At 53.5% G+C, this 21008-nt stretch overlaps 7 protein-coding genes across 7 annotated transcripts; 6 read left to right on the top strand and 1 right to left on the bottom strand.

The window, feature by feature from the left end:
* Positions 1 to 90: 90 nt before the first annotated feature.
* Positions 91 to 3927, top strand: NECHADRAFT_71806 (uncharacterized protein; the record flags this gene model as incomplete). Its single annotated transcript, XM_003050369.1, has 4 exons — positions 91 to 226; positions 343 to 673; positions 784 to 1324; positions 1397 to 3927. 4 exons carry the CDS (start codon positions 91 to 93, stop codon positions 3491 to 3493), a joined length of 3105 nt encoding a protein of 1034 aa, XP_003050415.1. The 3' UTR covers positions 3494 to 3927.
* A 352-nt stretch (positions 3928 to 4279) lies between these two features.
* Positions 4280 to 5257, top strand: NECHADRAFT_49569 (uncharacterized protein; the record flags this gene model as incomplete). Its single annotated transcript, XM_003050368.1, has 1 exon — positions 4280 to 5257. The coding sequence occupies one exon, from the start codon at positions 4280 to 4282 to the stop codon at positions 5255 to 5257; it is 978 nt and encodes a 325-aa protein (XP_003050414.1).
* Positions 5258 to 6197: 940 nt separating this feature from the next.
* Positions 6198 to 8662, top strand: NECHADRAFT_63536 (uncharacterized protein). The gene is made up of 5 exons (XM_003050367.1): positions 6198 to 7018; positions 7080 to 7161; positions 7213 to 7373; positions 7422 to 7995; positions 8104 to 8662. The coding sequence occupies exons 1-5, from the start codon at positions 6766 to 6768 to the stop codon at positions 8501 to 8503; spliced, it is 1470 nt and encodes a 489-aa protein (XP_003050413.1). The 5' UTR covers positions 6198 to 6765; the 3' UTR covers positions 8504 to 8662.
* A 338-nt stretch (positions 8663 to 9000) lies between these two features.
* Positions 9001 to 11140, top strand: NECHADRAFT_71804 (uncharacterized protein). Its single transcript, XM_003050366.1, has 4 exons — positions 9001 to 9268; positions 9398 to 9554; positions 9635 to 10266; positions 10320 to 11140. The coding sequence occupies exons 1-4, from the start codon at positions 9142 to 9144 to the stop codon at positions 10862 to 10864; spliced, it is 1461 nt and encodes a 486-aa protein (XP_003050412.1). The 5' UTR covers positions 9001 to 9141; the 3' UTR covers positions 10865 to 11140.
* A 1376-nt stretch (positions 11141 to 12516) lies between these two features.
* Positions 12517 to 13539, top strand: NECHADRAFT_84732 (uncharacterized protein; the record flags this gene model as incomplete). Its single annotated transcript, XM_003050365.1, has 1 exon — positions 12517 to 13539. One exon carries the CDS (start codon positions 12517 to 12519, stop codon positions 13537 to 13539), a length of 1023 nt encoding a protein of 340 aa, XP_003050411.1.
* Positions 13540 to 14551: 1012 nt separating this feature from the next.
* NECHADRAFT_96181 (uncharacterized protein) lies at positions 14552 to 15975 on the top strand (the record flags this gene model as incomplete). Its single annotated transcript, XM_003050364.1, has 3 exons — positions 14552 to 14813; positions 14874 to 15128; positions 15179 to 15975. 3 exons carry the CDS (start codon positions 14552 to 14554, stop codon positions 15973 to 15975), a joined length of 1314 nt encoding a protein of 437 aa, XP_003050410.1.
* Positions 15976 to 16556: 581 nt separating this feature from the next.
* NECHADRAFT_49588 (uncharacterized protein) lies at positions 16557 to 20843 on the bottom strand (the record flags this gene model as incomplete). The annotated part of the gene is made up of 2 exons (XM_003049989.1): positions 16557 to 18595; positions 18833 to 20843. Coding segments are annotated over 2 exons (4050 nt in total), but the record flags the coding sequence as incomplete, so codon positions are not given.
* Positions 20844 to 21008: the final 165 nt, after the last annotated feature.

The raw sequence follows: 21008 nt of genomic DNA, 5'->3' as shown, positions 1-21008 counted from the left end.
CCTCGCAGAGGCCTCGCGTTCTTGCTCACACGACATCGTCAGGCTGGAAAGGCGTGTTGCTGTTGCGGGGTTCAACCTGGCGTCGCAGACATGAGGATCGGTTGCTTGCAGTTCGCGCCCCAGGTGGGAGACGTCGACAACAATCTAAATCGAGCCGATGCCGTTTTGTCGAGGGCGAACCCGGAAGACCTAGATCTCCTCGTTCTACCCGAGCTGGCTTTCTCTGGTAATTTTTGTTGTAGAGGAGCAAGATCTTGTACAAGTGCGACCGAAGCTTCTCCAACATCTTGCTCCTCTTCTGGTTTACCGCACAAGGCTCCATCAATGCTAACATTTCCAAAGGGTACAACTTCAAGTCGCTACAAGATATTACCCCGTTCCTCGAACCCTCCGGCTCCGGCATCACATCTCTCTGGGCTAGGACAATTGCTCTCAAGTACAACTGCATCGTCACCGTTGGTTACCCCGAGAAAGTCGACGTCTCGCCCAAGTGGCCCACCGGACCCGAGTATTACAACTCGGTCATCGTCGTCAACGGAGATGGTGAAACAATCGCAAACTACAGAAAGTCTTTTCTGTACTACACCGACGAGACATGGGCGCTAGAAGGAAACCGCGGTTTCTACGATGGCTTCATTCCTGGACTTGGGAACACCAGCATTGGCATCTGTGAGTGCCCAATTTGTACATCATTCATCTCTCTGCTAACCATCTACAACAGGCATGGATATCAAGTTCGTATCTTGTTGTTTCATCATTAGACTGTATACTAACCACCAACAGCCCGTACAAATTCGAAGCACCATGGCATGCGTTTGAGTTTGCCTTCCACATTCTCGAGGTTGAGTCGAATCTCGTCATCATCTCCATGGCTTGGATGACCAGGGAAGAGCCGCGACGATTTACCCGCATGCCCAACGAACCCGACATGGAAACCCTGACATATTGGGTCACGCGACTCGAACCACTCATCCGCTCCGAGAACCAGGACGAGATTATTGTCGTTTTCTGCAATCGCTCCGGCAATGAAGAAGAGGCCTTGTACGCCGGCACCAGCGCAGTCATTGGCATCCAGGATGGCGAAGTCAAGGTCTACGGCCTCCTTGGACGTGGCGAAAAGGAACTCCTGGTCGTCGACACAAACAATTCTCCCTACGCCAAGCTCGTTTACCGACCCGAGGCCGGAGGCTCTGGGATGGAGGCTCCTGGACATCTTCAGCAAAATGATAAGGCAGACGATTCCTCTAGAAAGGGCAAGGAGGTTGAACAAGACAAGAAGAACAAGGACCAAAATGAGACCAAAGACAGCCCATCACCCAAGGAGGTCACAGAAGCCAGTGGCTCAAGGAAAAACTCAACCGACAAGTCCATTGACTCCCCACAAAACAGCTTCAAGGCCAGGGTTTCGAACAAATGCCTACCACCACTACCTCAGCTGCCCGATGACCTTGCCGAGGACATGAAGCCGTCCAAAAGACGCCAAGCACCCACAATCAGCATCCCAAAGGAATCAGATCTCATCAAGGCCGGCGCAGTGCGTTCTCCTGGAACGGGAAGACTTAGCATTCCCACTCCATCAGCACCGAGCCCGACACCCATGGCGATTCGCCCCCGTCTGATCATTCCCGAATCTCCTCCCATCATGCCTCATCAATACCCACCAGACCACCCACTTAGTGCTGCATCGTTGAGGTCAGAAAAGTCGATCCGCTCTTTCAAGTCCGAAGAATCTGAGGCCTCTTCAGTCAAGACCGTTCGCACAAATCCTCGGCCGCCAGAGGAGAGCACCCCGTATCCCGATAGCGGTGCGCCTCTGAGCGGTTATCCAGCAAACTTCTTCTCCTCAGAGAAGCGGATCTACGGCGGTGAGGTCACTATCCAGAGTGCAGGCCCATTCAGCCCAACAACTCCGTTTGAAGACATCTCTCCTGTTTCCAATCATCCGTATTTCTGGCGCTCAAATGATAACTTCATGCGGACACCAATTTCTGGTGGAGGTTGGACGCCTGGTACCCCAATTGGGAGAAGACCAGAACCCTTTCCCTGGCCGGCCATCACCGGAGGCCAGCGCCCAGCAAGTCGAAACGGTGTCAAGGACCGGGCCAAGGAGAATGCAACCCCCAAGGACCCCCGGCATCTCCATTCTCTGTCCCCTCAGTCCAACGCCTCTTCTAACCGTTCAAACCGGACCACCAAGAGCCACCGAACGACGCATTCAGCATCATCTGTCAACTCCAAAGGGACAGTGCAAGCAGCAGCTGTAGAAGACAAGTCACTGGAACGCCCGTCCTCTCCCAAGTCGCGAAATGCTAGTCGGTCAAGGCTGAACGAAAGATCTGACTCTTCCCTTGGGGACCGAGAGACCAGCGCCGCAATTTCACAACACTTGGAAACCATCTCTCAGCGAGCCGAATCGGTCAACAGGCTGCGTTCAAGCTCCGCTACCACGCCAGTTGCTGAGCGGCGGGTTCAATCACCTCACTCCAGGAACCAGAGCCGTTCTCGTCCCAGTGAGCCTGCCACCTCTCCATCGGACCAGCATACGATCCGCATCGCTGCAAGCCCAAGTATCCTTAGCGATGAGGGGCGAACTCACCAGTCCCTGGCCCGAGCGACATACCATCAGCGCAGCAATTCATTCCCTGCAAACAATACCCTCGCCACCAATGACAGAGCTGGTACCCCAAACTCTGCAATCAACATGGCTCGCCCAGCTTCGCGGGCTGCAAGTCGGGGTCGGACCCCTGGGCCCAAGGTTGGCCCTAACCACAGTGTGCCAGAGGACGATGCCGAGGTGCCACCCCATGAGCGAGCATCATCGGCGGATTCGACTCGGAACGACAGACTCCATCGTCGTATCCGCTCAGGTCAATCTCGTACCCGACCATCTCGAAACGGAAGGGGCTCGTCTGCCAGCAATAACAACAACAGGCGGCGTCGGTCGGATGAGGATCCCTCGGAAGGGTTTGAAAGAGTCGAGGCCATCATTTCGCCGAGCTGCCCTGTTCATGGCCGGAGGTCGTCATCTAACAGAGGTCGTGTCAATGAGATCTCAATACCCGTGTCGCGATCGCCTCCAGAGCCGTCCCCACCGCAGAGACCGGCCTCCAGCACTGGTACGTCGCAGTACCTGGAACCGGGACAGCCTGAACCTCGTCGAGCATCATCTGGCGATGCCAATCAGATGCCCTTTGTGGAGTCCCAAAAACCCACCACCAAAGACTTACAAGCTTCGCAGAACGAGGCTGCAGAAGCCAGTGACTGCGGATCAGTCACTGAAACGCTCCAGACCATCTCCACCCCCGGGCGCTCGCCTGCTACACCTTACTTCAACCCGTCCACACCCAAGGCAATGGTGCTCAACACGAATGATGCCGATGTTGAGCCCTTGTTCAGTGGTAATCTGGAGGGTACGGCGAAGACACCCACACCTCGATGCGCTGAACTGGACGCCCTCACCCCAGTTGAAGTTCCCGCCAGCTCCGTGGCGTGACGATTTTGATGACATGTACTACCTCCACGCAGTGGAGCTTCGATTCTTTACAATTCATTTTGTGTTTATAAGATAGCGGCATTGACTGGCTGTTCATTAGCCAGCGATCCATGGATGAGACGGACGAAAATTTTGGTAGATTCATGATGGGATACGGATTTTTTGCTGCCCTCGCGAGAAGCTGGCAGCCACGATACCAATGGTGCTTTGTTCTTCTGCAAGCCCATGATGATCTGGGTGGAGGATTTGGTTCATTTCATACTGCATGTCAGATGTCGGGAGTCTGCACTCACCTTAGCCCATCTTTCATCGCAACCGATCTCCCTCCGATCCTTTGGGATTTCTTTTGTTTGGATAGTGTTGGGGGACAGAGCCAGGAGTTTGGTTTGGTGGTATGTAGATAATGGATATAACCTTTAAATCAATTATACTACAATGAACCTTTTTGTGCCGTGTGCTATGACTTGTCCAAGGTAATGTTGAAGTCGATAGAACTCTTAGCGTGTAGACTTTAACACAACTTGTGTAGGTACTGGGAATGAGTTTTCTTATTGGGATTGATATCTGATGCTGTATGGAGTAAAGTTTGTTTTTGTGATTCATGGATCCAAGGTTTCTGCATGTACAAACCTTAGCAGAGACTCTAATAAACAACATGATAAAGGCTTTAGAACCTTGACCTCTTTCTGCTCATGCACTTAGACTATTTCTACAGAACTTTAGATGATTCTATCATAACAATATCCCCCTTATCATAATTTCAACCTCAAATTCTACGGCATGACCATGTCTATTACCCCGGAATTACCTTGCCTCCAGCTGTCAGCGGAGGACCTAGACGCCCAGTTGCATGGACTGCTCTCGTTGGATGAGAGCGTCTTGGCGTCAAGCAAAAGAACTGTCACAGTCCCGGAAGTCGGCCAACAGCAACAAGAACCCTTTCGAAAGATTGGTGCTGGCGCCTGCGGTGCCATCTTTGGTCGCCCCGGAAAATCCATTGTGATTAAGCTGGCCAAGGCCAGCGATAATGACGAACTCTGGAACGACTGCGTTAAGCACAAACACCTTCTGAAGCAGTTCAAACTACATCACGTCACTTCGGTCAGGATCCCAAAATGCTACGGGTTTGTTCCTAAGGACAGATATGAGTTCTGGGAGAGCAGCGAGGCGCTTACCCAGGCCGCCGGGCCAGTCTGTCACATCCCAACCCATGGTCTGTGGAGTGAGAGAATCCAGCCCCTTCCCGACATCACAAGGCGCCTCCTCATAGAGAAGTTCTGCCCGCAGAGGGTCAAGTCGCAGGCGCTTCTCGACCCAGCAAACCGGGACTGCCTGGTGCGAGTCTACCTTGGATCACAGAGGGGGAGAAGCGGCGGGATGTTCTTTTCCCTGCGAAACTTCAAGATGCACCTCAATCACCTGGTCGACCTGAACCTCGGCGTCTACGAGCTGGCCTCGAGCATGGCGACTGCCCTGGCGGTTATGCACTGGGCCGCACAGACCGATGCGAGAGACGTCGAGTTCGCTCTCGGCAGCGTCACAGAACCCCTGCCTAGCATGAGCGCCGCAGAGATAGCCGCCCTCCCACCGGATACTCGGATTGGCCCCCAAAGTGATGACCCGGAAGACTTCCATCACCGCAAGACTGTTCTTTGGCTCCTGGACTTTAACCAGGTCAGGACTATCACCATGGACGCCGATGGCGTCGCCCAAGCGGTGGAAGCATTCGGGATCAACGACCCGTATTACCCAAGGCCCCTTTAGGAGTCCCTTGTCGCTCGGAGTCTGTGGGGCCATTTCGTCGAGGTCTACCTGAATACAGCGGGGAGAGTCTTGGCGGGGGAACGGGAGGAGATCCAAGATCTCCCAAATCAGTTTGTTCAGGGTGTGGTGAGGATGGAGGAGGAGAAGCAGAAGAAGACATCGTCGGTTTCCTAATTGGGAAGGTAAGGTAAGGGTATGGATGACAATGATGCGTTCTTAAGGGCAAGCCTAACAGTTGAACAGGGAGCTCAACTTCTTTCGTTGCCTTGGGGATTCGAGGTTTTCATATGTTGCCTTGGCCCCCAAAATTTCGGGTCCAATTAAGGTTTCGTCAACATGATCTACAACATGAAACCATGGCAGATTAGTGTAAGTGTTGAGATGAAGCATAGTGTCCACCAGCCTATTACTGACAAGTCTTGATAGTAATTACCACCACGGCTGCTAGTCGGACAAACTATTGCGCATCGTATGGCTTTCGGAAATACGGACCAGGCATCATACGACAAAAATGTCTCATTGAGGCCAGCAACGGGAAAATTCGAGCATTTTGCGCAGCAGATACTTGCTGCGAGCACTTGTTGGCTGCAGGTTGCTCGAGTTGAGGTCTCTTGAGTGTGGATCTTTGCTCAATCCTTCAGAGGGGAAAAGCCGGTAGACGGCGCTAGACAGGGGTCGGCCCCGGCGGGACAGGGCTGGGCGATCGATCATTGACCGTCTAGCCGCCGGAGCTTGTGTGAAAAGGACAAGGGGGGGCTTGCAGTGAGCGGTGATGGCTCCTGTGAGTGGCTGGTTCCCCTCCTCGGTCATGCTCTGGACCGTGCCGGCTTGGATGAAGGAAGCACACCGCGTCCGTGGCTCCCGGCCAATCCTGAACTCGAGAGGACTCATTCTTGACCTTGGAAGACTGGGGTTTTGAGAGCCAAGAGAGGCGGAGGCTGGGAAAACCCTCTCGCCCCCAATCACGGCATGTCATGGACGACGGCCGCTTCTTTCTCATCACCGCGCCATTTGAACTCATCACTCGCATCACTCACAATCACACGATACCCCCCTTTCAGCTTTCAGTCCGGAGTAAAAGAACTCTTGCCCCCCGAGTTCCTGTAGCCGCGCTGCAACAGCAGATTCCCCCAGTATCGCCTCATCCGAGCGGCACACAGTCCAGGCACAAGAAGCGCCTGCTTCACTGCAGACCTGTCGGCATATGTCACATCACACACACGGGCGTCTGCACAGACATTGCGGAGCAGAAGCACGCAGGAAAGAAGGGTCTATCGGGTTGATATAAGAGCCCCGGCCGATCGTCGTTCGGCCCCCAACCTCGTCCTACACAAAGTAAAACCTCGCCCGCCTACCTATCGCCTTGCCTATCGCCTGTGCTGGGCATGTAACACAGCGGACCCGTCCTCGCCGTAGGGCTCTGTTCTCTTTATTCTTCAGTCTCCGAGCCCTGTTTCGGATTGTCAAACCTTCTGCGACCACCATCTTGACCTCGTTCTTTCATAACGATGCGTGGCTCCAGCCTACTAGCAGTAGGCCTCGGCCTGCTCAGCCCTGCCACCTCGCTCCTCGTCGCCTCCGACTCGCCTTGTGGGACGCTGTGCGGAAACGTGCTCTCCTCTACGACCAACAACGATATTGTCTGCCATGAGGACGACTACACTACCGGGTCAGGCATTGTGTTTCAGCAGTGCCTCGCTTGCGAGCAGACAAGCGACTATCGCACCTCTGATAATGAGACTGACCAACAGTACTATCTTTGTGAGTTGTCGCGCTGTATCGATAATCCTGTCGACATTACTGACCTGGCGGGCGCATTTAGACAACCTCCGCTATGCAGTCTCTTACTGTCTGTTTGGAATCCCCGATAATAAGGATGTCATCAACACACCCTGCATGACCTCGTACGAGACCTGCTATCCTAATTGCTTTAGCATTTGCTAATATGCCAATAGCAAAGCTTGTGGACCCTTCCACGATGCCATTGTGTACAAGAATCTCTCCTCCAAGGTCGACAAATATGAGTATTGCGATATCTGGCCTGTGGATGATACCCTCGACTTTAACGGATGTACGGAATGTCTGCAGGCTGGCGACAACCATTTCCTTGCCAATTGTACGTGCCATGGCCTCGCTCACTTGCTTCAAAGCTAACCGTCCACAGTCATTACCGTCCTCCAAGCTGGATGTGAACAGCAGCCCTCCCCCGGCACCCTTGTCTCTACCGAAGGCGGCATCTTCTCAAAGGACAATGTCAACGTGACGGAACCGACACCCATGCAAACTGTTGACCCTGACTGGTTCAACCAAGGGCCCTTGACCCTTGATGCCAAGGTCGGAATCGCCTTTGCTGGATTTGCCGTGCTCCTTGTCATCCTCGGCTTCGCCATCATCTGGCGCGGCCGGAGACGGAGAAGAGCCTTCCTCAACACGCTCAGTAACAAGCCACGCAAGTCTTGGCCGGGCGTTACCCCCATGTTTGGCACCACCCGCGACACCCCCATGAGTCAGAAGCCGTTGAGAGGCTGGGACGAGTCGCCGATTAGCGTTCGATCTGAGAAGCCGTTTCAGCAGCACGGCTCGCCCTTTGCCTCCCAGTACAGCAGCCCCGTGAGCGCGACAGAGCTGAAGCTCGCTCACTGGCCCGTCATGGCCCCCAATGGTTCGATCCCAGATTTGCCGCTGTCTGAGCAGCAGCAACAGCAACTGTACCAGCAACAAATGTACCAACACCAACTGTACGAGCAGCAGCAATTATTTCAACACCAACAGCTGTATCAACAGCAACTATACCAACAACAACAGATGTATGAGCAGCAAAGGATGTATCATCAGCAGAATCAGAGTAGCCCGCACATTGGTGTTGCTATGGGTGGCGATGAAGCCTCTGTGCACACCTCTGGCTCAAAGGGCAAGGGCAAGCAAGAGGAGGAGTATGAGATGACCACAGTGGAGAGCCCTCAAGTGGGCATGGGAATCTATCAACACGAGTACATTCACCCGGGGTATACCCAAACTGGATATCCTCAGCCTGGATACCCCCAACCTGGGTACCCTCAAACCGAGCATCCCCAGCCTGGACTGCCTCAGCGCGAGCACTCTCAGAACGGGGAGTCTAGCCGGGGACACCGCCGAGGGAAGGGGTCCTTTTCAGAAAGACTCAGCAACGTGGACGACCCTCACACATATGACGAGGATGATCCGCGAAGTGGTCGCACACCGCACCAAGACGGTAGCGACAGGTAGACATGATCAAGCGTCGTTTTTGTTTTGTGTGTATGAGCCTGGCGTTTGGCGATGGAGATACCAATGTGTGTTAATGAGGGATGAAAGATCTGGATACCACCACTATGTAGCATTTCTCACAATGTGGGAATTTATGGGATGAAGAGCCCAGACTTGAAGAATATAATGACATGAACTCGTGATGAAGCTTCTCAGATTGATAGTAAACATGATAGTGATGGAGATGGTGACGGTGACGGTGATTGGTGGCTTGAATGAGTTGAACTCTCTCTTCAGCTTCCAGCACAAATGTGGCTTGACCGTGGCTAATGCGCTCTGCACGTGCTCATCTATGGCTAATGTATGTGGCTGGGACACAAGGTCACCTAATGCGGACTAGCTCCCAATTGCCGCCACACACCGGTCGCGCTTTTCCGCCCGGCCCCACACAATCATCCTTCTCCAGCGACCAGAGGAAAAAAAATTTGGAAGCTTCCAACCACCACACCGGGCAAGACACCGAGGAGACCAACGACTTCACCCTTCCGTTTTTTCCCTCCTGTCAAGAAAGAAGCACCTGCCGCGCTCGGCCCGGTACATCTACAGATTCTACAAAAAGGGAATCAACATCTTTTGATTGTCATTTGCTCCTAATCATCATGTCCAAGGAAGTCGCGGTCGTGAAGAAGGGGTCGGAGGAGGATGAGTACACCATCAAGCCCCAGGCCACCACGCCTGCTCTTGACACGAGCTCGTGGCCGCTCCTGCTCAAGAACTATGACAAGCGTGAGTCTCCTCTTGACTCTCAGCTTCAGCATCATCTTGGCTGTCGCTGAGGGCTTCAATTGCTTCCTGTTTTTTTTCTTCGCAAGATGGTCAAAAACGCTAACGCATGATGTTTGAAAACTTCAACAGTCCTCGTGCGAACTGGTCACTTCACCCCGATCCCCAATGGATGCTCGCCTCTGAAGCGCGACCTCAAGCAGTACATCAGCTCTGGTGTCATCAACCTCGACAAGCCTTCTAACCCTTCCTCTCACGAGGTTGTCGCTTGGGTCAAGCGCATTCTCCGGTACGCAAACTTTTCTCTCCAGATGGAGCACCTGCGTCAATGCGCGTTCTAGAAGCATTCGCTAACTTGTCGCGCAACAGATGTGAAAAGACTGGTCACAGTGGTACTCTCGATCCCAAGGTCACGGGCTGCCTGATTGTCTGCGTTGACCGCGCTACCCGTCTCGTCAAGTCCCAACAAGGTGCCGGAAAGGAGTACGTGGCTGTCATCCGCCTCCACGACAAGCTGCCCGGTGGCCAGGCTCAGTTCGCTCGCGCTCTCGAGACTCTCACCGGTGCGCTGTTCCAGCGTCCCCCCTTGATCTCTGCCGTCAAGCGTCAGCTCCGTATCCGAACCATCCACGAGAGCAAGCTCATCGAGTTCGACAATGACCGACACCTGGGTGTCTTCTGGGTCAGCTGCGAGGCCGGTACCTATATCCGAACCCTCTGCGTCCACCTGGGTCTCCTTCTCGGTGTCGGCGGCCACATGCAGGAGCTTCGACGTGTTCGCAGTGGTGCCATGGACGAGACCAAGGGTCTGGTCACCCTCCACGATGTTCTCGATGCTCAGTGGCAGATGGATAACACCCGCGATGAGTCGTACCTGCGCAAGGTCATCTCGCCTCTTGAGACTCTCCTGACCTCCTACAAGCGTCTGGTCGTCAAGGACAGCGCCGTCAACGCTGTGTGCTACGGTGCTAAGCTGATGCTTCCCGGTCTTCTGCGATACGGTTAGTGTTCACGTGAAATCATTTCTGGGTCAGTCAACTAATAAAGTGTACAGAGGCTGCCATTGAGCACCACGAGGAGGTCGTCCTCATGACCACCAAGGGTGAGGCCATTGCTCTGGGTATTGCTCAGATGTCCACTGTCGAGATGTCGACCTGCGACCACGGTGTCGTTGCCAAGGTCAAGCGATGCATCATGGAGCGCGACCTGTACCCCCGCCGATGGGGTCTCGGCCCTGTTGCCCTTGAGAAGAAGAAGCTCAAGGCCGACGGCAAGCTCGACAAGTTCGGCCGCCCCAACGATGCCACTCCTGCCAAGTGGACTTCTGAGTACAAGGACTTTAGCGGGAACGACGCCTCCGCTGCTGCTGCCGCCGCCGCTCCTGCTACTCCCGCTAAGGAGAGCGAGGATACCCCCATGGCTGAGGCCGCTGCCTCGTCGCCTGCTGCTGAGGACAGCAAGGACAAGAAGCGTAAGAAGCACGAGGGTGAGACGGCAGAGGAGAAGGCTGAGCGGAAACGACGAAAGGCGGAGAAGAAGGCCGCCAAGGCTGCTAAGAAGGCTTCCAAGGGCGAGGCGATGGATGATGACAGCGATTAAAGGGATCCTGACCCTGGTCCTGGACATGGGGACGGACCTGAGCCTGAGCCTGAGCCTGAAGCTGAACCCTCACCCTCATCCGGATCTTGATACCCGAGAAGCAGGGTCCGGGCTGTTGATATGGGGCGGTCTGAAAGCTGTACCATACTGTCTGCCGTGTTTGCTGCTGGAGTGTTTCTTGTTTGAACTGTTTTGTCGTTCTGGGGACTTGGCGTTTGGTTCGAAAATCCTGGTTGGAGTAGATGAAAGGCCATCAATACAAAGGATGATCAAAGCAGAAAGCTCCGAGACAGACGGTGTGAGTGATTGTGTGAGTGAGTGAGTGTGTGTGTGAGCGTGTGTGTGTGCCCATGTTGTACTGCTGTAGATGGATGGATTGTGGTTGTGTGAGGGCAGTGTTAGGGACGCAGGCACTGCCACGCATGATGGAAGCGAGTAGTTAGCGAACATGTAATATCTCAGTAGCTAAGGATCTGGTGGAGTTGGTTCCTCTGCATCTGCATCCATATCTGACTCTACTATTAGAGTCTATCCCGTGATATCCATGCCATGGATGTTAAGCCGAAGGATCCACGGGTTTGAAACGCCGAGACGGTCTGGGCGATGCATGCGTTGGCGATGATGACATTTATACTGGGGAACGACGATAAATGGATCGATTGGAAGCTGAAACTGGCGCGTAGGGTTCCACCAGGAGCGGACATTTTTACGAGCCATGGAGGAGGGCTCTGAGTTGTCACAAGTTCCACAATACGAGGAACTCTGTTGAGGCTCAGGAGAGACTGAGACTAGACGTTAGCTGCAGGTCGTGTGAAGCTGAGATGGTGAGAGGTGAGAGGTGAGAGATAAGGTGGGCGGAAACGTGGGAAACATGTGGGAAACATTGGGCGAATCACGGACAGACGAGAGTTGCATCGCCCCTGTTTCACATGATGACTAGAGGGGTCTAGAAGAGGCAATCAAGGATCTGTCTGCATGGCGGTATCTTTCTGAAAGAGTCTTCTTCTGCCTGGCATGATACGGCATGAATTCGCCCTGGCTCATCCCTGGTCGAGCGCTTACTTGGACACGCGCGACTGGAGCCACCCGACGCGCCGGGCCTACACTGCCCTTGTCCCCTTGGTGTAATTAAACCAATGCAGGAAAGCGAAGGGCTCTTAAAATACACCTCATAAACTTAAGCTAGGCTACTTGGGGGATTAGAGAAGCGAGCTGAGTCTGAGCGGTAACCGGTAACGCATTGAAGCTATATCGAAAGCGTTTGAGGGTGTTGGCTTGGCGAGATGATGGGACCATTGGGATGGGAGGTGTGTGTGAGCTGGACGACAGGTATAAAGATAAGAGAGAGTATGTGTGTGTGGTGATGGTGTGTTGAGAAGTTACCAGCAGTTTTCTTCCAACTTTTATTTCATTCCTTTTTCTTCTTCTCTTGTTAGGTGTACCCAGCAGAGTCAACGACGACAAAGACAAACAAAAACGTCAGAGACTTGCTGATCACCACTTAGTTGCACCCAGAGCCCCAGTGATCAACCCTCCATGACATCTGAGATTGTCAGGAACCGGGATTGAGGCTCAAACCCTTGACGACTTTATAACACCACTGGCTGGAAAACTTCTCTCTCCTCGTTGAGCTTTCACACAGAATGCCCAACATGTCTACTGCTGCAACAACTAGTCCCTGGAGGACGATACTCTCCCTTTCTATTTTACTCTCTCTTTTCAACCCCGTCACTTGTCTCCCTACAAAGATTCCTTCTCTTCACTATGCAACTACTCCTGTTCTCGGATCACCCCCTGAGCAACATATAAAACGAAGACAAGACGGCACTACAACACTCGAGCCTAGAATAGGAGTCGACTTTCCTGACCCTTCCATTCTTAAGGATGGTGATGGTCGCTGGGTTGCTTTTGCAACTAGTGGGAATGGACATCATATTCAGGTGGCCACTGCTGATGACCCCTTTGGCGAGTGGACTCATCTTGACCAAGATGCTCTTCCTACTGATGGGTGGACGAGTGGTCGTAACTACTGGGCCCCTGATGTTCGGCAACTGAGTGATGGCTCGTACATCATGTACTTTTCAGGAGAACTTCCTGAAGGAGGTCACTGTGTTGGTGCTGCACGCTCCAAGAAGAGCACTGGCCCTTATACGATGGATCCCAAGCCTATCGTGTGTCCTCGAGATGAAGGCGGAGCTATCGACCCAACTGGCTTCTTTGATGAGTCAACTGGTCGACGATATATCATCTACAAGGTTGACGGCAACGCTCTTGGAATCGGTCATCCTACTCCCCTCCGTCTTCAGCGCGTATCAGCAAAAGACGGCACAACACACATCGGCGACCCAGTAACAATCATGGACCGCATCGCCGAAGAAGACGGCCCCCTCGTTGAAGCGCCTAGCCTAGTCCGACTACCCGGCGGAGGCTACCTCCTCTTCTTCAGCAGCCACATGTACACTGACGATGCCTACGATGTCAAGTATGCCGTGTCGCAGAACGACATTAACGGACCGTACATTCGGGGCCCAGCACCGTTCCTCAAGACGCCGGCGTTGGGTCTCCGGGGTCCCGGAGGCGGCACGAGTTCCGAGGACGGAGGGTTCATGGTGTTTCACGCAAGGTGTGAGGATCGCAAGAGATGCATGTATGCAGTTGGGTATGGGATCATGTGATGAGACAGGAACGGAAAAAAGATACCACGGGAAGGCGTTTGGAATTGGTGTAACATTGGCTGTATTCAGTTTGAATAGAAGGACTCTATGTTCAAAAAGGGGCTTGGCCCTGCATCCTGTGATCTCATCAAGTCCCAAACGGTCGGCGCATCGACAGCGCCCAGACGCAAAGACGGCCCAGGCGCTGAGAGCACGGTCAGGCACAGGCAACGGGAGCTAGGGGGTCCAGGCGCTGAAGAGCCATTGGCTGTAGGGCAAACCTTAAGCGCTCTGCGACAACTGAGGCGCCTGCTCTTCAGCACGTGATTGGTCAATGGAGGCCATCTTCCCGCCTGGACCCCAGGCACCCGGTGCAGACTCGCCCTCAACACCATCATCATCACCATCCACTCTCAGACGTAGGCGCCCGTTGCCGTTTCCACCAGCAGCCATTGATGTCTTTCATTGGCTACGTCGTCGCAAACGGGCGTGATTGCAACCCCATGGACACGGCTAGGCATGGCGGCTCTGCCCGTGCTAGAGCAAGCAGTCACAATTTATCCTGTGGACTATTGTTTCCTCTAACTTTCTGGCGTCTGATGCTATTGGTGGCTTGGTCTGTCTGAGCTGAGACCCTGTGGTCCTTTCATCCAGTGATGATGATGATATACATTCGGCATCTCGCTCGTTTTTTCTTGTCAAGTTTGCTTTGTCTTTATTTGCGCTTCCCGTTGTTCGTTTGTTGCTCTGTGCTCGTCTCTATATCTATCTACAAGTGTATACTTGACGAGCATGCTGTAGATCAAGAGTGGCCGGTACACTCCTCAGGCCTCAAATTCGACCTCGACCGATCCTATTGTTTCAGTCCCTGGTCTTTCTCTCGTCCATTCACGACGTTCAAAAGCCGGCCTGGCCTCGACCGCATCCTTTGACCTCGAGGCCCCTCCCTATCAGGTTCATCAACCAACACTTGCACAGCCCCCAGCTTCATCTCGCAACAATGGCCCGTCATCATCAGCCCGCATCTCTCACGATGCTTTTGCCTCTATTGTTCTCAGCTCTGGCTTTGGCTTTGCAGGTCGCCCCCAACTCGCCCTGCGCCCACTTCTGCCTCGACTCTGCGGACCTCGACCGCTCTGACCCCAGATCGTCCAATACCAATGGCGATGACATTGTCTGCAACGATGACGACTTCAAGAACAAGCCCGCGGGCCAAAAGTATCAGAGATGTCTTGCTTGTCTACAGGACAGCACTTTCAAACGTGAGGATGAGAACGATTTAGATTGGTTCTTGTGTAAGTCAGCCTGCATGTCACTTCCCCATACACCTTTCATCTAATCTCGCAAACTTTTAGACAACATGCGTTACTCGTTCGACTACTGCGTCTTTGGCTACCCCAACGCTACAGATGTCGGCTCAGGCCCCTGTATCACCTCTGAGGCCTGCGGTCCTCTTGAGGATGCCCTAAAAGCAGGCATCATCGAGCCCGACGATGATAGGGAACAGTACGGCTATTGCGATACTGATGGCAAGGCAATGCTGGGTGATGCATATGCCAAGTGTCATGCCTGTGTCAAGGCCGATAGCACACACACCATCATCTCCAACTGTTGGTCCTTCCTGTGTCCTATTGAATGCTGCGATCTAACCCTTGTTTAGTCTTGGTTGCTCTTGAAGCTGGATGTCAGCAACGGCCTAAACCTGGTGCCACGCTCGGCCTTAATGATACCGTCTTCAGTGAGAGGACCATTGACATGGTCGACCCATCTGCCCCTGTCGCCCCAGGAGATAACCTCTCGCTCCCCAACACCTCCATCGCTGCCATCGCCATTGGTAGCTTTGTCTTCCTGCTCGCCATTGCTGGTTGCGTATTCGTGCAGCGCCGTAAGCGCCAGAAGCGCTCTGTCCTTAACCGCCGATCCTCCATGTCATTCCACTGCCAGGCCCGCTTGACACCCCGTGGGACAGGCTTCCGCAATATCGACAAGGAGTATGTTGGTCAGCCTTACATGGACGAGGCCAAGTCGCCATCTGGATCGTCCCTGTGGAACCCCCGCAATGCCATGACCAGCTTGCGCGGTGGCCACAAGCTGGACACCTTTGTCCCTCCCCTCTCTCAACCCCCTCCTATCCATACACCCGTTCACCAGAGCCCAGCCGACGATGTCTCGCCGATATCAGCCATCTCGAGCAACTCTGCTGCGCCGCTGATGGCCGGCCAGTCTCGTCACCCTGTCACATCACCCAACGTGGACTCTCCCCTCTACAGCCCCGGCTTTACAATCACCACCCCACGCTTGAACCAGGACAGTAACAACCCCTGGCAGCAGCAGCGTGCCGGCGGCTCAGGAAGGAGTTTTCGCAAGAAGCAACGCTCCTCAACTACACAGAGCCCTGTCGAGACGCGCAACATCCAGCTTGTGTTTGACCCGCCACCTAAGAAGGCATCTAAATGATCAGTACAAGTCAACGGTGTTTCGGTGCTCAGGCATGTTTACTAGGCTACTTTGATTTCTTAGCTAGGTGTCCATCAGGCGGATCTTTGTTTCATGGCTGCCATGTCGTTGTTCCCCTCGTTTAAGCGTTGGCGTTGTTAGTGGTGACATCTCGAGCATACATAGGCAGCAACTATGCTCTAGTTGGATATGTAAGAATAAGATAATGGATAATACCCAAAAACAATCACAAGTGCAAGTCGATGAACTCAAAAGTGTGGTCTGGCTTCAACGCCAGTTGTGTATATTTGCTTGACCATTTTCCCCAGCCGTGAGACCCCCATCCAAAACCTGTGTAATCATGCCCATCCCTTCATTCATCCCCTGTTTAATAAATAAAACAAGACAATGCGTGCTGCAAATGAGTCGCTAGTCAAGAATACAGATGCCAGAAACCAAAATCCACAATGTTTAACCTTGATGATTCCCTCTCCCATCCAATGCCACGGGTATCTCCACGAGCTCGACACTATCAAGGCCGGACTACATTATCGGCCGTCGTCAAACACATTCTTTTGTTCCTCTTTCCCCAGTATGACACGTCATGAATCTTGATCCCACGGCGTCGAGCCGCGGCTAATCATCTCGCTGTGTAATCTCTCGTTTTGATCGTGGAACCAGGAAGCCCCTTCTTCCATCTCCGCCCTCATAGCGCGAAGTTCGCTGATCAGCTTCTGCGCGTCGCTCATGACGCGTTTGTGCGTGTTGGAAGTCCCTTGTTGGGGCGTGTCTTCATCGTCCTCTGCGGTACGCTTCCGTTTGTTATTAGCGGCTGTGCCGTCAAATTCGGTCGTGTCGATAGCTCCTTGTGAGCTGGATAGACGATGGCCCCCTTCGGAACGGGCGAGGTCGCTCACTGAGGCTCGACGGATGAAGCTGCTACTAGGTGGCCCCATAGTGCCGGTTCCTGAGTGCCTCTTCTTGCCGTACTGAATTTCGTTTGCTAGTGACTCTGGCATCGCTGTGCCGTCGGGCATCTGAACAATGCCCATGGCCTTGAGGCGCCAACGTTCCGATACCTTGCTGACGCGGTTGCTTGGCTCAGGGCTTGATCCGTTCCCTGACATCGAAGGAGGTAGCGAGCGTCGGAAGGTGGAGGACCTATCACCAAGGAGCTGCTCTCGTAGAGCTTGCGTCTTGGATCCGCCCCTAGTGGTAGACGCCCTGGACAGCTTCGACTGTTGGCTCGACACTGTGCCGTTCACAAATGGCGGTCCATTTACAATCTGCGCGATGGCCTCTCGCTCGTTGCCAACCCCTGACAAGACACCGCTAGCGAGGAGAGCATCCTCCTCCGACTGTCGACGTTTGCCTGGCTTCTTGTGCTTGAGAAGATCCATCAGCTCTTCCGGGCGGTGCCGGTTCAGCTCTGCAAGTTCAGCCTTTTCTCGTGCTGCTCGACGAGCTTCAGCCTTTTGAGCCTTGAGTTGTTCTGCTCGCTGTGCCTCGTAGTACACTCTCATTTGCTCTCGGCCACTGCGGCGAAGTTGGCTAAGTCGTAGCTCGCGTGCCGTGTCCCTCCAGCGGTAGAAGTATCTGACTGAAAGGGTGTATCTTCGGAACTCGGTTGCCTTGGCAAGCGCTTCTTCTTCTTCTTCCTTTTGTCGTTTCCTTTCTTTGTCCTTAACAAACTTCCGGTATACGCCCTGCAGGATGTTGTCCAGCATAAAGGCTTGGAAGTCACCAAGCATGCCTTCATCGCCAAGCACGTACCACTTCGTGAAGTCTCCAATGAGATCACGAGGCGGTTGTGGTGGAGCCGGCGGTACTAGAGGAGCTGGTGGAAGAGTCGGGGGTTGTGGTGTCTGGATTGTTGGTTTGGGAGGTGAAGTAGTAGCAGGCTGAGGAGTGATGCCAAGTGGTGAAGGCTGATAGGATGGGGTCGAAAAGGCGGGAAATGACAGTTGAGGCGTTGATGTAACAGCCGGACTAGAGCTGAGAGCACTTGGTGCTGGCTTGTCCTGCTTGTCGGTTGAGGGGAGTTGTGTTCCAATGCCAAGTCCACTGATCGGTTTAGCCACGCTGCCCAACGGAGGTGGAGTAGGTTTCAGAGGCTGGAAGGCGTCAACTGTTGGCGCAGAGAATGGAGGAACTGCGTTGTTGTTGGTCGTCTTTGTGGGTTCAACTGCAGGACTTGCTGGAGCTGGAGGTAACAGGCCCGCAGGCTTATCCACCTTGCTCGGGGGTGTTGGAGCGTCATTTGATGGTACAGCAGGTTGGGGCGTGAAAGAAGGAAAGCTAGGAGCTTTAGATGTCTGGGATTCAGACGTAGGTGGCCAGCCAAATGGGTTGCTCTTGGCGGGACCAGCAGCAGTCGATGGTGTGGCAGATGAGGTAAATGAGTTCAACGCAGCTATTGTTGTAGGGCCTGTTGTAACCCCTGACGACGCGTTGGAGGTGGTTGCTACACCGTTACTGAATGGCGACGGCGCAGTCGAAGTTGTAGCCGATGCAAATGGATTGACAGCTGGCTTCGCAGGCTCTGCTGTCGGTGCTGGTGTCGGAGCAAAGGGGTTCTGTTGAGGCGTTGACTGCTGAAAGGGGGAGGCAGAGGCTGAAGCGTTCCCGTTGAGTAAAGTCCCTAAGCGAATACAACGTCAGAACCAGTGGTGTAGGCGTTTCTTTGCCAGATTTCCAGTGGTTCGTCTCGAGCCAACCGTGTCACCCCGAGATGGTCTCGCGGGTTATGGCGTTTAGAGTCTCCGGCGGAATGCCTGTCAAGTAGAGGCTCTCACAGGCATGTGCAACATGCAATGAGAGAGCCATGAAATGCAAAATCTTGGGTGCAAACTATATAAAAGGGTCGATGGGATCTTACCTGAGTTGCCGTTGACAGCATTGTTGCTACCCAAAACTCCATTCGGCTTAAAAGAGGAGAAGGGGTTTGTTGTTGTACTGTTGGGTTTTGATGATTCAACAGGCTGTGCCTGTGTCACTGGCTCCGGTTCATCCGTGACAAAGAGACTCTCCTCGCCATCTCCATTAGTCGTTGGCTTCGGGGCATTGGGGTCTTCGTATATTGTCTGATGGATAAGGTCTGGAAGAGATCTGGAGCCGCGCTTCTTCTCTACCAAACTCTCAGAGAACTGGTGTTGATAACGGAGAAAAGGGAGACGTTTGCGGTTGTCTAGTATGAGATACCAGCGAGTGATATCCGACGGGTCGTCTTCACATTTCCCAAACTCGAAATCATGATCCTCTGCAAATTCAATTGCTTCGTCTATAGAGTCAAACCGGAGGAACTTGTTGAGGACGGCGGCTGTGACATCCTTGGCTGTCTCTCTAGGCCGGGCTAGCGATCTCTTGATTGTCGTCAAGATGGAGCGACGAAGAGGGGCAAAATGAATCTCGGCGAAACAAGCCATAGTGTATGAAACCTTTGGGTCTTCGACTATCCGGAAATACGAATGGTATGCTGCAGAGGCGGCCATTGAAGGTGCGTCCTTGATCGGCCCATGGAAGTCTTGGGTATTTTGAAGAGCCTCGACGAGCGAAGCTGCTGTGCGAACCGCGTCAGAGTCTTTCCACAGGTTCGGTTTCCATTGCCGTTGTAGCGTCTCAATAATGTTCGAATCGAGGGCATGGAAGATCAGATAGTAAGCTCGGAACTCGGGTTCGTTCTCGCACCGGATGCCCTGATCGTTACAATCGTCATATGCGTCGCGGAGGGAAAGAAGAGCCTTTGCAAGTTGCTCGATTTCTTGCTGCTCGACAAAGTCTTCTGGTGCATTGCCCTCCTGGGAGAGGAGGTGTAGTGCTGTGACATGGAATCGCGTAATGTTCTCGAGTACGTAAACCTGTGTTTTCATCTCTTCAGGATTGAGCGATGAGAAAAAGGTAAAGTCTCGGCGAATTGCTCGTGTGCGATCCCAGAGAAAGCCGTGCAAGGATGGTAGGTTGTCGTCATTTCGTAGTAACTCGTCAATGAGGTAGTCGAACGTCCTCCGGAGAGCTGGCACAGATCGCACGTCCATAGGTAGAGGGGCTTCCTGACCAGCGGCTGAGCGTGCGAGCTTCTTGACCATGCGACGGGTGTTGGGAAAGGTCGTCTTGGGGTTCTTTTCAGGTTGATGGACGTCCATTTCGTTGATGCGCTGGATCTTTTCGTATTCGGGGCACATCTCCTCGCAAATACCCTTGAAGTCAATGGCATCTTGAAGAGTCTTTCGCTTGTCGGGATCATCGATCAGGCCAGCCCTTGTCAACGACGCGCGCGCCTTGCTGCGGTAGGCTTCGTACTTTTCGCGAAACTTGCCGACCTCGCCCTTGTTCTTGGGGTTTCCGGGCTGCGACGGCCATGGCGGAGGAAAGATGTTGTCTTTTCGAAGCTGTTCGTAAACCTTTCTGGCTTGCGGATCGTTCGAGTGGTACGCTTTCGGGATTCCGTCAGTTTGCGATTCGGTGCTCGAGGATGAGGTTGGTCGCGATTCGTTATCACGCGTCGACGTGAAAGGATTGAAGCCGTTGGTCTGCGCGTCCTTGGGCGCCTTCTTGAGGGCTTTAACGCTTTCAAAGCTCTTCTTTACGTCGCCGTTCTTCCTCTTCCTCTCCTCCGCCTTCCACTTCTTCTGCTTCCCGCTGTCGCTCATGTTGGCGTCTTTGTTCGACTTTCGCTTGCCTTCGTTGTCGCTCTTGTCGGCAGGTCGCAAGGGTCGCTTGTTTCGCTTGGACCGGTTCGAGTCGCCTGCATCATCAATACCAAATGAACTGTCTCCGGCCCCCGAGTTTGTCGCGAAAGGATTGAACGCTGGAGGCTGGCTCCGCGTCGGTTGGCCAAAGATGGAAGTCATCTGTGCTTGTGTTGATGATGCAACGGTCGTCGCACTCAACCAGCAAGTCGTTTGAACATGGGGAGGATTTTCAGCGCGCAAAGTGCGGAGTAGAAATCGAGGAACAAAGAGTCGCGATTGTCGGATGTTGATGCTGAATGAAGTTGAGCCTCTTTGGATGGATTGGATGGCAGCTAATTCCTATTCTGGGAAGCTCAGGGATCC

Source organism: Fusarium vanettenii (genome assembly GCF_000151355.1).
Source record: "Fusarium vanettenii 77-13-4 chromosome 9 genomic scaffold NECHAsca_6_chr9_2_0, whole genome shotgun sequence".
Lineage (NCBI taxonomy): Eukaryota > Fungi > Ascomycota > Sordariomycetes > Hypocreales > Nectriaceae > Fusarium > Fusarium vanettenii.
This window is presented reverse-complemented; position numbering and strand designations above follow the sequence as displayed.

Bases quoted from the DNA above. Each gene is read 5' to 3' on its own strand.
- NECHADRAFT_63536 (XM_003050367.1), top strand. From the start codon at position 6,766: ATGCGTGGCTCCAGCCTACTAGCAGTAGGCCTCGGCCTGCTCAGCCCT. The intron at 7,019-7,079 runs GTGAGTTGTCGC...GGGCGCATTTAG, and splicing joins TGACCAACAGTACTATCTTT to ACAACCTCCGCTATGCAGTC. The intron at 7,162-7,212 runs GTACGAGACCTG...ATATGCCAATAG, and splicing joins AACACACCCTGCATGACCTC to CAAAGCTTGTGGACCCTTCC.
- NECHADRAFT_71804 (XM_003050366.1), top strand. From the start codon at position 9,142: ATGTCCAAGGAAGTCGCGGTCGTGAAGAAGGGGTCGGAGGAGGATGAG. The intron at 9,555-9,634 runs GTACGCAAACTT...GTCGCGCAACAG, and splicing joins TGGGTCAAGCGCATTCTCCG to ATGTGAAAAGACTGGTCACA. The intron at 10,267-10,319 runs GTTAGTGTTCAC...TAAAGTGTACAG, and splicing joins TCCCGGTCTTCTGCGATACG to AGGCTGCCATTGAGCACCAC.